General features: G+C 53.5%; 4 protein-coding genes across 4 annotated transcripts; 3 read left to right on the forward strand and 1 right to left on the reverse strand.

Moving 5' to 3' along the window:
* Positions 1–2,591: 2,591 nt before the first annotated feature.
* On the forward strand, positions 2,592–4,956 carry BDP55DRAFT_725288 (uncharacterized protein; the record flags this gene model as incomplete). Its single annotated transcript, XM_060579000.1, has 2 exons — positions 2,592–2,775; positions 2,828–4,956. 2 exons carry the CDS (start codon positions 2,592–2,594, stop codon positions 4,954–4,956), a joined length of 2,313 nt encoding a protein of 770 aa, XP_060433572.1.
* Positions 4,957–7,841: 2,885 nt separating this feature from the next.
* BDP55DRAFT_691312 (uncharacterized protein) lies at positions 7,842–10,197 on the forward strand (the record flags this gene model as incomplete). Its single annotated transcript, XM_060576955.1, has 2 exons — positions 7,842–8,347; positions 8,412–10,197. 2 exons carry the CDS (start codon positions 7,842–7,844, stop codon positions 10,195–10,197), a joined length of 2,292 nt encoding a protein of 763 aa, XP_060433573.1.
* Positions 10,198–11,406: 1,209 nt separating this feature from the next.
* BDP55DRAFT_544636 (glyceraldehyde-3-phosphate dehydrogenase) lies at positions 11,407–12,690 on the reverse strand (the record flags this gene model as incomplete). Its single annotated transcript, XM_060568495.1, has 3 exons — positions 11,407–11,609; positions 11,666–12,350; positions 12,562–12,690. The coding sequence occupies 3 exons, from the start codon at positions 12,688–12,690 to the stop codon at positions 11,407–11,409; spliced, it is 1,017 nt and encodes a 338-aa protein (XP_060433574.1).
* An 894-nt stretch (positions 12,691–13,584) lies between these two features.
* BDP55DRAFT_381763 (uncharacterized protein) lies at positions 13,585–14,905 on the forward strand. Its single transcript, XM_060567167.1, has one exon. The coding sequence runs from the start codon at positions 13,950–13,952 to the stop codon at positions 14,736–14,738; it is 789 nt and encodes a 262-aa protein (XP_060433575.1). The 5' UTR covers positions 13,585–13,949; the 3' UTR covers positions 14,739–14,905.
* Positions 14,906–17,022: the final 2,117 nt, after the last annotated feature.

Here is a 17,022-nt window from a genome sequence, read left to right on the forward strand (position 1 = left end):
CAAGGCTGAAAGAGCTGGGCCTTGCGCGTTCAGAAATTTGGGAACGCGCTTACCTTAGTTTGCACGGGCTGAGCGTGGCGCGGCTAGCGCTTCGGCGCCACAGGCACAGGCCCGTGTAGGTAAGCCAGGACGTTAGAAAGTCTGCCCAGAATTAAGGCACTGTATCCGTACCACCTCACTTTAAGCTCGACGCCAATGGAGCACTTAAACATGATCAGGTTCAGAGTAAAGTCCACCTAACTTAACTTTATTACCACAATGACCTACTTGTGTTGAACCGCGAATTAATTTCGTACGACGTCTGAAACAAGCTGCTGGGCAGGGCAGCTCCAGCTTCGCCCGTTGTGACCAGTTAGTTCAGGGAAAGAAAGGTGCGATCATTGTTCGTTATCATGAGCCATATGTCCGAGCAGAATATCAACACCCTCTGAATGCAGTAGATTGTTGTCGTGGGCAAGCAAGGCTTGGTTGACGTCGAGACAATGCAGCTGCACAATCCTGTCTTACAGGTGAGTTGCTTGCTTCCAGAAGCAGGCCAATGCTTTCTTTGTTATCTGGGAAACAGGTCTCGATCGTGTAATACGGAAGGTGGGCGGCGATCCTGGCTTGGAATAGTGATATATTGTAAGTTGTACATATTATTTTTCCAGCCATGCGCATTTGGCGACGGTCGCTTTCCTCATTATTTTGTGACCGTTGCCTTCTGATAGTGCTCAAGAGGGCGATGGTACCGAGGGCAGAATAGAATTGCATCGCCGATGCGATGGTGGAAAATAGCAAGGGACGTACGAGATCAAGTCAAGCTTGAGGGGGAGAAATAGCGCTAACACCCACAATAGCAGCAATGTTTGCTTTTTTTTTTTTCGGATGCGCCCTCCCCCACCTCACTCAAGTTGGCCCTTTGTACTCCGTAAGTTGCTGTGAATCCGTGAAGGTTCAGTTTTTGTATGACCCCGGAAAAAGCAAGCATGGGTGCCATCTTACCGTGCCTACCTAGTTTGGAGTCCTGCCGGCAAACGACTTCACCCCACCCGCCACACCTTCGTCCCTTTCATCTGAAGCAATCTTTAGTGTAGGTACCGAGTACTGCGTATTTACATGTCGATATGCGCGGCATTATCACAACCCGCGAAAGCTGACCTAGAAAAGGCGATGTATCGTCTGGGTCAGTCATGGTTTGAACGAAGTATCCGATGAGCAGACGTAATAGATTGTTCTCTTACTTTTGAAAGCAACTCCACGTGGCCCAGACTAGTTGAAATTAGGCTCAGCAGGACTACAGGTTTTCGCACCCACGCTATCGGACATGGCAGCGGCCATAAATCGTTCCTCACTGGCAGATGCACCCTAGGCCGAAACCATGAACGTCTTGACCCTCCAAAAAGGTGCAACCCATTTTACAGCGAGCGTGTGAGCCTGTGACCAGCGAGGCCTTTTCAGCGTCAATTGAGGTAAAATTGTGGGAGATCTACGGGGCTAGGCCTGGAATGAAGTGCTCTGTAAGCTAGGTCACTGCAATTGCATACACTGAGGTGCACAACGTCTGACGTAAGGAACAGTCGCTGGGTGTTTGCTTTTCCCTCTGAGTTGTACCCGACTCCGTACAAGGAACATTACTTCCATCCCAAGTTCCCCCAACCCACCTCGGCTCCCCAAATGTTGCGTTTCCCAGGTTGCCAGACACCCATGGCCAGTATAATTAATCTGGGCCCAACCTAATCCGAGCAAGCGCGATCTGCGTGGGGCGCGATTCCAGCACGCGACGGCACTGACCGCCCAACTTCAGGAGATGCCTGAGAAAAGGGATTTAGATATAAAAGTACAGAGTACTCCGTAGGAGAAAGAGTAAATCACTTGAATAAAAAGAATTTGCCCTCAAAACAGATAGCGGCAACTCTGGTCACTGTCTGTAAACCCTACTTTCCTTTCCTTTGAGCCTCGACCTCGGAGCTTTCCAATCACCAAAAAGACCCCTACGTGAGCCGACGTAATCGACATTGATGCGCTCCTTCCCGCAGTAGGGGTTTCCTCTTAAGCCTCTGGGCATCCACGCATTTCACCCCACCTTGCATCTTGCAAACAAAAGACCTTTCCTTCCTTGCCTGACCTCACCTGCCAGCCACCTGCGTACACGCAAACACGTTTTTGCTACCTACCTATCTACGCGCACCCCCCGCAACGTGCCTTACTTTTCGAGTATGCGGCCTGGACATGATCTCACGTTGAAAGGAGACGACAAACACAGACCGACCTTCGATTGAGAGTCCACAACTTCTCCCTTCAGAAACATGTCGTCGTCATCTTTTAGGCGTTCAGACGACATCGGTCGTTACAGTCGCTACGACTACAGCGATCGCAGAGGCGGCGAAAGAGACCGCCCAAGTGCTCGTGACTCTCGATATAACCGTCGCTCACGATCACCGTCCCGTTCGCGGTCTCGGTCTCGGTCAGGATCACGATCTATGTCACTATCCCGTTCTTCACCATCCCGCTCAACTTCGCCAGACAGGCGGATCAGAGAGAGAAAAAGAGACAGAAGCTGGGATAGAGACCGGGAAAGGGGGGGGGACAGGGAAAGAGACAGGGACAGGATGAAGGATCTTGATCGTGAACAGTCGAGAACACAAACGGACTTGTCCAAGCTGGTGCCGCCAACCGGACCACGACTTGCCATCCCTCCTCCTCGTGGACCGCCGACAAGAACGTTTTCTTCGCCAGTCCACAGCAAGTCGGGTGTATCAGTAGACCCCCGACTCGACCGCGGGTCGGAGCAATGTAAGCATAAAATGCCGTTCTCTTAGGACGCCGATACTAACCGTTGCGTCAGCACCATGGAAACCCTCAGCGCTTTCGACAACACCAGCATCTTCAGCACCACCGACCCCTCGATCCGCAAACGATACGACATCAACGATCAAGATCACCGCATCTTTACGACAACTCACTCAGCGAAGTAATGAACAAGGTGCAATACGGTTGCGGAAAGATGTAGTTGAGGCGCGTGCAAAAGCTCGGGAGAAAGAGCATGCCCAATCGCACCCTAAATATGCCGAATTCCCCTCCTTAAGAGACTACCATCGGAAGCTTGAGAAGAAGGATATCGATGACCTAGGTAGATTGGGGAAGGAGATGAAGGATGCGGACCAACAGTGGCAGACTTCGGCAGAAACTTTTGCTGCTACTCTGCTCCAAGCTTTCACCGAGCTGCAGCAGAAAGACAAAGATCGCCGCCAGATTGCTCCTAGCACTGTGGACGGACTCGAGACACGGCTCAATTTACGCCTCGAGACGCTGGAGAATCAACATAAAGAAGCAGCTGCGAAGCAGCAGGAACAGATGGAAGAACTTCGCACAGCCCTCTCGGTTGAGAGTGCCAAGCGCAAAGCTCTCGGTGTCGAGAATGAGACGCTGAAAAAGAAGTTTCAAGAGTTGCAGGGTCATTATCAGTCTCTGACCTCCAAAGCCGATGATCAAGGCGCATCCATCAAGCGGCTGCAAGAGCCAAAGCCAGCTGTTGTGCCACCTCGAACACCACCAAAACAGAATGGCATAACAGCCGAGGAACTGAAGGAGGTCAAGACGCTTCTGGGCCAGCACGAAGGCGTAATAGCCATGCTAAAGAATCAAGTTTGCGAGCACGACAACAAGCTCGGTGAGATGGATATCGACCTCATTAGCGACAGTTGTGGTGTTATTGCGACAACGCTGCCAAGACTAGAACAAAATGTCAAGAAGGCTGCCGACGACGTGACTACACTCCAGACCAACCACAGGATGCTCGGATTGGATACAGAGGCCATTCGATCCAGTGTCAAGCAATTACGGTCTGACATGGAACGAGATGTTCAACAACAACGTTCCGATCTCGACAAGATCCAGGCAGACACTCAGCAGCTCGAATCCGAGACTGACTACGTCAAGAAAGATGTTGAGAAATTCGAATCTGTCATTGAACAAATCAGGACAGGGGCTCAGCAACTAAGGACCGAAATGACGCAGCTCCAGTCGAGCATAGAGAAACTTGCTTCGGAAATACCACGTCCACCCAATGGCGATAAGTTCTTGGCGGTCAGAACCTTCACAACCATGAACGCCACCGTTTTCAAGACATTCAGTAATTGGATCGAGGACGTAAAGAAGCGAATCAACATCGTAGAGCGCCAAATGCCACCGCTTCGCACGACGGACGCGGTTGCTTGGGCTCAAGTAAAGACGCTCGAGAAAGGATCAGACCAGAAGTCGAGTCGAAGTGCGGAGAACAGCCGGCTGTCGACTCCAACTAATGACTTGAAGGACGACCATTACGAAGGGAAGTTGAAGGACTATGATACACGGATCAAGGTGCTTGAGGCTGTCTCGAGGCAGAGTCCACGTCGTGCGGAACATGATGCTTCAGAGCCAACCAAGACTGCAGATGTACCAGCCAAGAGGCGTGCGTCCGATGAATCGGCTTCAATCAAGCTAACCATTGAAGCATTGAAGGAGCAGTTGTCGATGATCGATCAAAGCATCAAAGCAATATCCGAGTCAGCCAAGTTAACAAGCGAAAGCCAGGCTGTGGACTCTCAACGAATCCAGGCACTAGAAAGCCAGGCATACGAATCCCGGGCGGATCACCGGCGCTTGGACGGTATTGAGAAAAGATTTGCGACTACGGAAGAAAAGGTGCAGGCTTCCGAGGCCAAGATGGACTTTTTGCAACACAACATCATGAATGTGGACGCGCAAATCAACAACTTAACAACGGAGAGCCTCTACCAGGCCATTCTGCACCACATTGACAGATACCACCCTACGGAAGCCGTAGTCGGACCCAAGGTGGATCAGATGGCTAGGCAGGTAATAACATATGAGCAGAGACTGCACATCTTGGAGAGACAGTTGAAGTTGGACGACGAGCCTGCGAATAAGAAGCGCAGACTGAGCTCGGCAGCAATGACAAATGGCAGGCATTGAAGGTGAAGAAAGGGAGTTGACGCATCGGGCATTTGAGTTCAGCATGATACCAGGGAAGACGGCGCAAATGAATCCTGTTATGATACCAAGTTGTGCCCTTTTCATGAAAAGAAGAGAGCACATTCTCATAGGTAGTGGTCAAACACGCCTTAGGCTACCGTACGGTGGTAACTTGCCTGCAGACATAGTTCTAGAGTAGATAGAGACTACGCCAACGGCAGACGCCTATTTTGCAACGACCTGAGTTTTCATGTTATCCGCTGTGTTGATACAATATTTGTCACTGGCGTAAACGCCTCTGCAGAGAAACCCGTTATGTGTGACGACGCTAAGTTGTATGCGTGGGCTCTGAAGTGTGACATGATTCGGGCAAGCCACAATGAAGCACATTGTCTGCGCGGTAAACAAGGTACATTATTACATTATACAAAGGCAGTCTCCGTACCTGCAGGTTTTTCAAAGCAGCGAAACAAACAAGTTGATGAGACAATGCGTGCCCCAAATCGTGACAAGCTGGGGTCGATTCAAAGTTGAGTTACGGGACTTTATCGGCAATTTCTACAGCCTAGGTATCCTCTCTTAACCCCCGTCCTGCCATGAACGATGAAGGCACGGTGGATTAGCGCGGCTCCTCCGAGCTATACAGGCAACTTGGGTAAGTTAGGCTTAGGTTGGATTCGTAAAGTTCCCATGGCCCCCCCATGGTCGCGGCATGGTCAGTGATTCCCGCCGCTGGGCCAGCTAAGCAGCCCGCCAGCAAGCGGCCTGAGACGAGAGGCGGGCCACAGGGGCAGGCAGGCGTCCATTGTCCCTGCCTGCTCTTGGGGTGCTAACGTAAGCATGGAAGGCAACTGGCACGGGTACCTGACCAGATCATTCTAGATCGGGCGCCCTTTATTGGGGTGTTGCTCCTCGGTACCTTATTCCCGCGCAACTGGGTGCGGATATTGGGATCTTAAGGCTCAGGAAGCGAGCATTGAGCAAGCTGTGAGCAAGCAATGAGCACGCACGCGCCGCACCCAATTCTCTGGGTGGGCATCTAGCCAGGGAAGGTGAGATACCTTAAGGTAAGGTTGGGTAAGGCAAGGTAACCAGATTGTCAGAACGTCGCACTTTCAATTCCTGTCCTGGTTGGCGCACTGGACACCACCATCTTCACCACACCTCCAGCTGCCGTCTCGCATCATCTGCGTCCAGCGGTTGCCATCTGGGTGTCTGATTGGTCTGAATTCGCCGCGAGATAGCGCGTGTCTTTGCCTTGCTTGCCCTCCACCCATGAGGCAGTTGCGCTGCGCTGGCCTTGCCAATCCTGCCTGTTTCCTTCCAAGATTGTGTCTTGACCTGAAGTGAATTGCCGTGATTCTGACCTCCATCCCACTTGTGAGTGCCTTCCATGTAAGGTTGTCTGTCGTACAGATGTTCACCATACGGTGAATGTGAGGTCAGGTACCTAAGGTGAAGGCTTCATCCATCTCACCGGGCTGCGCTGAGGTACCTACCTCGAGGTGCCAGCAGAAGTACCAGGTCAGGCTCGGCATCCACCTTCCCGCCTTTGCACCATCCACCTGGGCAGTCCAGTAAGGTGTGCCAGTCCCCGTCCATAGATTCAGTGTAGGCTGAGCACTGAGGTGCCTACCACGATACGAAACTCCACGCCAAAGGTACCTACCACACCTAAGGAAGGCATGTACATACTTACTTTAGGTACCTAGGTAGGTAGTGAGCACTAAGTGGGCAATGTGCTGGACCTCCCATCCACGTCCAAAATCCACACTACTCGTGAGGTCCCGTCCACCGTCTCTCCAAAAGACCCGCGACCTCGACCCTTTCCAATACCACCTCCTACCTTGACCCTTGTTCAACCCAGTATCATCGACCTGCGGCACGTCGTCCCGTCCTCAACCCCGTCTGGATCCGGCGCAAGTTGCAACTGCCAACCTACTGCTTGCTCACCTTACTGTGTAGGTACGCCGCAGGTTGCTCCCTCTTTTGGGGAAGACGCTCTTACACTTCCTCGCACCGACCCGAACCTCACCTCAATTCGCGTCGTCGATTGACGCATCTGCACCTTTGAGCGCCACGTCGCTACGAGTGAGCTCGGCTTGGCTTCGCTTCCTTTCGCTTCGCATCGCATCCCAACCCATCAAATCACCCCCCCAGCAGCACGCCACGTCGGGAAATGCGCTGCGGCTCCTCTGACCTCCCGCTCCAGCTGCTGCAAGGGTTGATGTTCGGACGCTGCAACTGCATTCACCACTGCCACGACTACGACCACGGTCACGACCCCGACTGCCACCACCACCACTGCCGCACCAACTTTCCGAACAGCACAACAGCAATCCCGCTCGACGCCTAGCCCACGTCGCGATCGCCATCGTCGCATCGTACCAACGACGCATCCATCGCTCAGAGCTTCATTGACACCATCTGCTCGCGTGTCTTTCGATTCTTCGCAAAAAATCCACCCCTACACCGACTGCTCCGTCAACCTAGTTAGCCCAGATAAGGGCGGCATCGCACACCCACGTCACGTTATCACGACATATCCTCATCGGCGCCCAAACCAGGCCAATAACACCACCTTGCCTAATTGTCGGCGCCCATTGCCGCCGGCTCGAATCAACACATTCGTGGGCTGCGGAGAGAGCTTTGTGCTCTACTCCGGCGCCCATTCCACCCCCTACGTTACCCCATCGATCTCGCATCGCCTGCCAACCATCACGGGTCTTTGTTGTTTAACCTCAATCCCGACACTCGCTATCCACCCACAAGTCATCTACCCCCATCACACCGCGCCATCCCGCCCTCGTGTCTTGCGTTCCCGACCGCGCATTTTGCGATCCTCGTATCTACATGCCCCCACGGCATGCAAACACCACTAAAACATGGAAGCAGCGGCGAAAAAGGTCCAACTGCTGGCCCAGCGCATCCTGCCTGATCGACCGCATTCTCTTTCCATGAACCCTGACCAGCGCTTTCGAGTTCCCCCCGATCATAGCAAGGCCTTTGAGGAGTTCAAGTATCCCGCCCTGCAGTACATGACGCTGTTATCCGACGCGGATCGCGGAATGCTGCTCACCCGCGCGTACCATGATATGCGCGAAGAACCTGCGATCCCACCAGCCGTCAAAGACTCGAACGCAAAGATGGAAAGGAAGAACGTGACTAAGCTGTCACTGAGTGATTACAAGAACAAACAGAAAAAGGTGTCGGATTCTCCTCCCGATTCTGGATCGACGCCCAGGACCGACGTTTCGCGAAAGGAAAGGAACGTGGTAGAAAGTCGGATTGATCGTGAGCCTAAGAGGCCGGATGCATACAGAAATCGGGAGCCGGATGTATCAAGGGACGTCAAGGCGCATAAGGCGCGCGACGGCGCCCACGATGAAAGGTAAACCCTTGGACCTGTCTATCCCGCTGTGCTCCGCATTCAGAGGCTGACTGACCCAATCTAGAACGAGCAGACCCGATGCAAGATCCCGGGCAGCACAAGAAAGTAATGATACCCCAGACAAGAGGAAGAGAATCGCGGATGTGGACGGCGAATTGCGGCCTCAGAAACGAGCCAAACCCGAAGCGAGCACACCGCTCGACGAGCGATCGCGGACACCTCGAGACGATACGCCGAGAAGAAAAGAGATACACTCATCACAAGACAGGACGCCGCAGAAGGACGGAAAGTTGGGCACAAGTTCAGCTTCATTGCCCAACGGGCGGTCTGCTTTAAAGACAGCCTTTGGCTCTGGCTCAGGCGCGAACAAGTCCCCCATGTCCCGTGCGCGAGGGGACTCTATCAATGGCAACAAACCCAGCCCCTCTTCGAGCGGTCGGGCAAGAGCTGATACGGCGTCTTCGAGGTCAGCAGTTCCGCCGTTACTATCTCCGTTACACCTACCGAACGAATCCGATTCTCGATCGAAAGATAAGAGACGTGACGATCCTCCCGAGCACAACCGGCCGCAGAAATCCTCACGAGCAGAACCACCCCCGCCTATCAAGAGACCGAAATCTCCCTTGAAGCTTCCGACACTCCTTTCGCCGACACTTCCCCCAATGCTCGAGGAGGAACTGGCCCGGATGAAGAGCACACCGACGAAAGGCTCCGACCCAAGCCAAAAATTGCAACCCCCCGATTCACCCACAAACGGCAAGAGACCACATGTGGTAGTGAAGGAGGAAGAAGACGACCGAAAAGAGATCAGGGAGAAGGAGAGGCTAAAGGAGAAACCTCGCAGGTTTATGGTGACGCTGAAGTACAGCAAAAAGTACACCAAGTCGGTGCAGAGGCTACTTGCCCTAGGACCCCCGAGGAAAGACATCAAGAAGGAGCGGTCAGTGAGTATAGAGCCTCCGCCGCCGCAGGCACGGAAGCGACCGATTACCAGCACCGAGAATGTTGGCGATTCGATAGCGGTGAAACGACCTCGGACGTCGGAAATCACGAGCTCCTCCAAACTGAACGCGCCCTCGACACCATCGAAAGGGGGGGCCACGTCGATGTCGAGAGTGGCGTCAAGCAACTCGGTCAACACTCCTGGAGACGGCCACAGCCTGACTCCCGCGCCGCCATCATCGGACCGAGACCGGCCGCAGACCAGAGATGACAGCAGAGAGGCGGCGAATCCTAACAGGGTCCAGGCGCTCCGTGATCGTTGGAGCCGATTTAGCAGACTCGGCACCAAGCTAAAGCATGAGCGCGACGTATTGCTAGAGCGGAAGCATGGCGACCGCGGCGCTCCCGTCCCGGACTCTGACATCAAACTCAGCATGATGCTCGGACTGGAAACGGCGATGGCGTTCATGGTCAGCTTCAGAGCGCTGTTTGAGTCACGGCGGATAGAAAACAAGGCACAGGACCCTAAGCAGTGGAGTAGCATTCTGCCGCTTCTGAATGTTATGCGCAACGATGTACGAAAGAGCAAGCCGTTGGAGGCACTGTTTTGGCAGATGCAAGGCGTGATCCACGAGGAGCTTATCAAGTGCTACTGGTCGCTCGATCCGGCGACGCACGCACTACACATTATTGGTGCAGAAAGAGGTCGATCAAATGTATGGAAGTCGGCATTCGACTCGGCGGAGCGCGTCGAAGCCTCAGCGATGCGTACGAACATGGGTCCGTGGACGAGTGTGGAGGAAGCCGTATCGTCGGCTCTCAAGATTATGCGGCGCTGGGCGCAGGAGGAGGGTGTCTCGTGGCGCGCCGAGGTCACGGTATCAGCCGCTAACGGAACGTTGTCATAGGATGTCGACGAGGGCGAGGCATCGACTCTGGTCGATTCTTCCTTTACCACCCCGGGGAGCTCATCGCCTCCGTGTGACGAGAGCGTCGCGAACGATTTGGTACACCCACAGACGGAAGGATACGGGCATTAGGGCCCTCCTAATGACATGTATTATGAGCCAACTCACTATCGTCCTTCACGGGGTCCGGAGGCTGGTTGTGGCGAGAATGGCGTTTTGGTTGAGAAGTATGGGCGGTAGCCCATGTATGAAAAACACACACAGTCACCCTGAGTCTCTTCAAGCGAGCACGCGCAATTTCCTTTACTTTGTCTGATATCAACCCCCCCGACCAACTCACTCTACGCCTTTTTTTTTTTCTTTTCTCTCTTTCTCAATTCAGCTTGGCGTTCAAGGGGGATAAATCAGGACTCTGTGTGTCTACGGACTCTGTATGCGTGTGTACATATAAAAAAAAAGATATCCCTCGGCCGGCCCCCTTGCGCATCTCGGGCTTGATCTTTGTGGAACGGCATGGAGGGATGGGGAGTACGAAACGGCCTCATCTCAATGCAAAGTGGTAGTGGTAGCCAGTCGAGGATTGCTGATTTTGGAGAGGTCAATGCAAGAGAGGAATCGATACCAATTCAAGCAAAGGCTCTCCGATGCTGTGACATGATAAGGAGATAAAATAAGGTAACTAGGTTGGGAAACACTCTTTGAGACTATCGATCGACCCTGGTCAAAGCGACGACGCGCAAGGAGGGGGGAGGATAAGATATCAGACGTGGACGTGGAGCGACCCCGCACTGGCAACCCCTCACAGCTCAAAGATTGTCACATCTCATACAGAGGAACTAGGTAGCTAGCATAGCTAAACCTCGTCAATGATCTGACACAAACAATCGCTGTCAACTACGCCTGTTCACGACATGGGCTGATTCAAGAATCATCAAAGATTCGAGTAACATGCTGGTCACACTGCATTGGTTTGGACTATGATGGGTAGGCATAATCTATTTCATAGACGTCATTCGGACATGTATTCTGGGAGCGTTTTTTTGTAGGAAAGAAACAACCATGATCCTCCCTGGCCTTTGCGGCCCTCCCTCCTGAAAGACTTGCCCATCTTCATTTTACTGCTTTTGTTTGGTCGTTGGTTTATCATCTCATTAATGGACACTTTCGGTCCTGTTTCCCCTCCGCGACAGCCTCATGTGTACCGCACATTTATTTGGAGGCGTCAACCTTGGCAACGTGGGCCAAGAGGTCGAGGACACGGCGAGAGTATCCCCACTCGTTGTCGTACCAGGAGACGAGCTTGACGAAGTTGTCGTTGAGGGAGATACCGGCCTTGGCATCGAAGATGGAAGAGTTGGGGTTGCCGATCATGTCTGTGGAGACGACGTCGTCCTCAGTGTAGGCCAAGACGCCTAAAGATAGTTAGCACACGTTCAAAAGACACTCATAGGTGATGTTGGTAGCTTACCCTTGAGGGGACCATCAGCAGCCTCCTTGATGGCGGCCTTGATCTCGTCGTAGCTGGCGCCCTTCTCGATGCGGGCAGTCAAGTCAACGACGGAGACGTTGGCGGTGGGCACACGCATGGACATGCCAGTGAGCTTGCCGTTGAGCTCAGGAATGACCTTGCCGACAGCCTTGGCGGCACCAGTGCTGCTGGGAATGATGTTCTGAGCAGCGGTGCGGCCACCACGCCAGTCCTTGGCGGAGGGACCGTCGACGGTCTTCTGGGTGGCAGTGTAGGAGTGGACGGTGGTCATGAGACCCTCAATGATGGTGAACTTGTCGTTGATGACCTTGGCGAGGGGAGCCAAGCAGTTGGTGGTGCAAGAGGCGTTAGAGATAACGTCGGCGCTGCCGTCGTAGGACTTCTCGTTGACACCCATCACGTACATGGGGGCATCAGCAGAGGGAGCAGAGATGATGACCTTCTTGGCACCGCCCTGAAGATGGGCCTTCGCCTTGTCGATGGTGGTGAAGACACCAGTGGACTCGACGACGTAGTCGGCGCCGGTGTCCTTCCAGGGGATGGCAGCGGGGTCACGCTCGGTGTAGAACTTGACCTTCTTGCCGTTGATGACAAGGTCGTTGCCATCCTGCTGGATGTCGCCGTTGAAGATTCCGTGGGTGGAGTCGTACTTGAGCATGTAGGCCTGTGATGATTGTCTGTCAGCAAATTTTGTCTTGGATGTTTCTACATGATCTCGTCACGTCTTGCCATTGCAACGAGCCAAATCGAAACCTTGGGGGGAAAGAGTCGAGAGTGCTAGCAGCTCTGGCTCTTTCCCATGGTTACCGATTAGGGTGGTGTTATCGTGACAGACGTGATATCATCATGGAGGGGTAAAGTGGGGTGATACTCACAGCGTACTTGGTCTCAATGAAAGGGTCGTTGACAGCAACGATCTCGACCTCGGGGTGCTCGACGGCGTTGCGGAAGACGATACGTCCGATACGACCGAAGCCGTTGATGCCGACCTTGATGGGAGCCATATTGTCTGATGTGATTTTGTATTTAGGATGTGTCTGGCGGTTGGGAGAGTCAGTTAAGTTTTCTCAGGTGTTGGTGAAGGACGGGCGTTTCCGAAGTGTGTAAGGTAGGCGGGGTATTTATCGTGGTAGCGGGGTGGGGTGATGAAGAGGTGAGGTATGTAGAGCTTGATGGAGCTATCGAGAGCTAGTTCTTACCTTGGATATGGGTCACGTCGGGTTGTTCGACGAGGTCAAAGATGGATTGATGTGTAGGAGAGAATTTTCAATGGCAGAAGAAGGAGGGAGGGAGGGACGAAAGAGATGGGAGGTGGTGGAAGGGCGCGCGAGATATAGTAAATTCGGTTGAGGGAAGATGGTGGGGTGGTCCTCCTCCTGCTGCTGGTCGATCCAACGCAAGGCCGGCGGCCATGGCAAGAGCAGGCAAGAAGCAGGCAGGAAGTGGGAGTGGTAGGTCCAAGACGGACTTGATGCAAGTTAGGGAGGTACCAGGTACGGCCACTCCGCAGGGGGGGGGCAATGGGGGGTCCAGACACCCCGAGAACGGTGAGGTGACTCGGCGATTGAGGGTGGTGAATGGTGGTGATTGCCCGGTCGACGCCAGGTGGTGAGGTGAATTGGTGAGTGACACACACTTTTTCTGCTCAGGTAGGAGGTAGGAGGTACCTTGTGCTTGACCAGGCCAGAGCTCCCCCCGTAACGCGTGTCTCGTACCTCTCGTACCTCTCTCCATGTCTCTCCATGTCTCTCCAATTATTATCCTTCCTCGTCGTTCTGAGTCCTGACTCCTGAGTACGGATACATACTGAGTCCCTCTCGTTGCCTCTCACCCACTCAGTCAAAGCAGGTGCGTCTTTTTACGGACATGGCGGGGCATCCAGCGGGAAGGCGCTGCTACCGCTTGTGGCGTTAGTATGATACTCTCCAGGTACTTGATGGTTTTCTGGACCAATTGATATCATGGGATTGGAACACACAATCAAGGTGGGATGCGTTGTTGTTTTACCAATCCAATCTACCTACCATTCTTTTAGTTGCTGATGCTGATGCCGGTGCTGCTTGGGACAAGTCCGGCCCATGTTGTGCCATTCCAAGACCCAAGACTCAAGCTCGGATGGGATGGGATGCAAGCGCAGGCTGCATTGTCTGACGGCTCTGTCGTGGCGTTCGATATCCCTCCCCTTCCTTCCCACTACTTTTTTGACACCTCAACTTTGTCTGTGCTCTGACCTCCATCATCTTGTCCGTATCTCGGGCATCTCATGATGGACTACTCATCAATAACTTGTTTCTCTCAATTCCAGCAACACTCTCACCTCATCCATATCCATTTCTTCAGCGGGTCTTGGCTGGTGGTGTCACTTTCCAGCAGACAGACCGGACCGATCAACGACTCAAGTAGAGCAGGCATTATCAAGGGTCAGGAATTGTCAGGTATGGAGGGGCATGGAGGGGCAGCTTTTTCCCTTGGTTTCCAGCGAGAAAAAAAAAAGTCAGCTACGGCACCTTATCCCTGGTCCCTGCTCCTTGCTGGCCTGCCACCCTGCCCCTCGTTACATCACTCTCGCAGCTACCCCCCGGTCCAGCAGCAGCATCAGGTCCGATACCCTCGTCGACTCACCTTTGGCGGCTTGCCTTTGCACGCTTTGCTCGCTCTCACACCTCTCTCTCACACTGCCACTGCCACCTCCATGCAACAACCACCGTGGCACCGTAGTCCACGCCAAATTTCTGGCGCCTTTTTTATGCCATCTTCTCACCGGTCCGGTTTATTTTGGTGGATTTTTGTTATTATTAACATCCTCAACTGGATTCAAGACACGACATGCCACAGGGTTCAAACAGCTCATTCGCGCACACCTCACCATTCATCTCGCGCCAAAGCTCCCACGGCCCCCCCTCCTCCGCCTCCCCTCCACCCTACCTATTCTGAGGAAAGGTACCTTACCGTATGGTCCGCTCGCTCGCTCCCACCGCACTCTCTTACTCAAAAGTCTAGCTCAGCTTACCTCAAGATATCGAACAAAAAAAAAAACCCCCCAGGTCCATAAATCACTCAATGCTCCATCGCTCAACCCGCCAAGCTCGACTGAGCCCAGCTAATGAAACACGTTGCCTGGTGCATGAGGCACTTCCAGCCTCGACTCGACCGATTTTAGCTTAGAGAGATATGATGATCGAGAAGGCCCGTTTACGACTCCGTTCTCGGTCACCCCCAGATGGACCGCACCATATTTGGCTCCGTCGTCCGTGTTGGAGTCTAGCAAAACAGATTGCGTGCAAAGAAAAGGCATCCATCCATGCTCGTCCAAACCCTTCCAACTCAATTGGAGGGCTTGTACAGATACCTCCTCGCCTGCGAATGCCATCCACCGCATTCCACCCATGACTGATGCGAAATGTGCACGCCACCCAATTCTGCCACTTACAGTCTTGGCCGGCCGCTTCCAATGCAAAGTCGGTCCATCAAAACAGGGCTGGTACGTTCCGGTGCTGGGTGGGGCCCGAGATCTGCCTCTCGACTCACCCAACCCAATGAGCTACCAAGGGAGCCCGGCTGGCCCGACACGCCGGAGCATCACGGCTTCGTCGGCCCCAAACGCTCCTGGCTTCGCCTATAACAACTCTCAACTTCCGATGACATCGGGAATGACGATATCCCCTACCGAGGATACCCGCAAACGTCAATGCCGCGGCCTATGTGTTTACCGCTGGCCACAAAGGCCTGCATGGCCGTATTGTATCGCCAGACGCCCGACAGGGCCCAGGTTGGCAGTTGGATCATTTTGTATGGTCCGAACATCGATCGACCTAGCATGATATGACTCTACCGTCACTCACCCACTATTAGCACCGTACGACACGAACCCCCTGGATGAGCTTCTGGCCGTACTACGGTCAGAACCAACATGGACGAGCTATCTCTCGGCCAAATTATTCAGCACATCTCATTTCCGTCGGATAAGGGGTTCCTAAAATCTGACGACCAGATATTGTCAGATCATGGGACTGCTGTGCCTGAGGTCTCGCCTCCACCTTACAGATTGACAGGATGACAGCCGTGTCATCAGCCTTGTGGCTAAGACGATGTCGTTGACGCTCGTCCCATCCACAAGCCCACATCATCACGACTACGCGCTGGTCGTTCCCGTTCCCTCCCTTCCCAAGTCCACCTTTGACTGGGTACACGAGACTTACATGGACCACGGCAGCAAGTGGTGGCTTTCCTACAGGCCCCGTTTGCCGCCAGCCGCCCCGGAATGATGCGTCCCCTTCGTCGAGGTTCGACCCGAAGCTACCCCAGATTTCCGCTCCGGTTCCTCCCGATTACCTGCCCCGATGCCGTACATTAAGCTACACTTTGCCGAGCCGGGGTACAGCACCTTGTGCCTGGGGATCTGGAACCTCGTCTCATCTAGCAGCGATTTTAGCCTCTCCAGAGATTCTTCAAGCAGTCCAGGGGTTCGTATCTATACGCCTAGTGGGGTACCACTTGGCAGCCCGTTTGTACGAGGCGGGCGCGTGTAAGTCGGGCAGTCGGAAATATTTGGCGTAGCTCAGTCAAGATGATTCGCTATAGACGCCCGGCCTTGCATAATCTGTGGGTTCTCCTGTGGCGCCTAACGTGCCCGAGTCTGCTGTCTATGAAAATGTCCCGGATGATGGCATTCGTGAGATATCGTGAACTTGAAGCTCGAGGTTGCCGGCAGAGTGTTCATCCTTGTCCGGCGGGCAACTCCCGGGATGTGGCTATGTTATTGTTCCGTCCGATTAATCTGTACTGGCTCAAGGCATGGACCAAGCTGTCACTTCTATAAGATGGCTTGAGCAACGTAGCGGTATTCTTCGGTTATGCCTCATCAAGATATCCATCCTCGGTGAGCCTTCTTTGTGTCGGTGGCCGGTGACTTACACCGAGATATCAACCCCACCGGCAATTGTGCAGGGTTTGCTGACCTCAACGTGCACTTTGCATAAATATGGTCCAAGCTCCGCACAGTGGACTGGTGCATGATTAATGCCGCTCATTTGACCTATGCCGTTTGTGCAGAAGCCCCTTGATTTCCCATCACGATTGTCATCTGGATTTATGCAGAAAAAGTTCCCCCCACGCGCCCCCACGGATCCTTGGACGGCCGTGGACGACCTTCATTCTCAGATGGCTCGACTGTGATTGCATCGACAGAACCAGAAGCGACGATCTCGCTCGATTGCTTCTCTTCGAATCATTCTCTACATGACTACGTGTCATGGCATATTTTGGGTGCTTTGAACAAACACGTTTGTGAGTGCAAGCATGCTTGTCGTCTAATACCATGGACGCAACCTTGATGG

The sequence above is a fragment of the Colletotrichum godetiae genome (genome assembly GCF_030913485.1).
Source record: "Colletotrichum godetiae strain CBS 193.32 chromosome Unknown BDP55scaffold_7, whole genome shotgun sequence".
Lineage (NCBI taxonomy): Eukaryota > Fungi > Ascomycota > Sordariomycetes > Glomerellales > Glomerellaceae > Colletotrichum > Colletotrichum godetiae.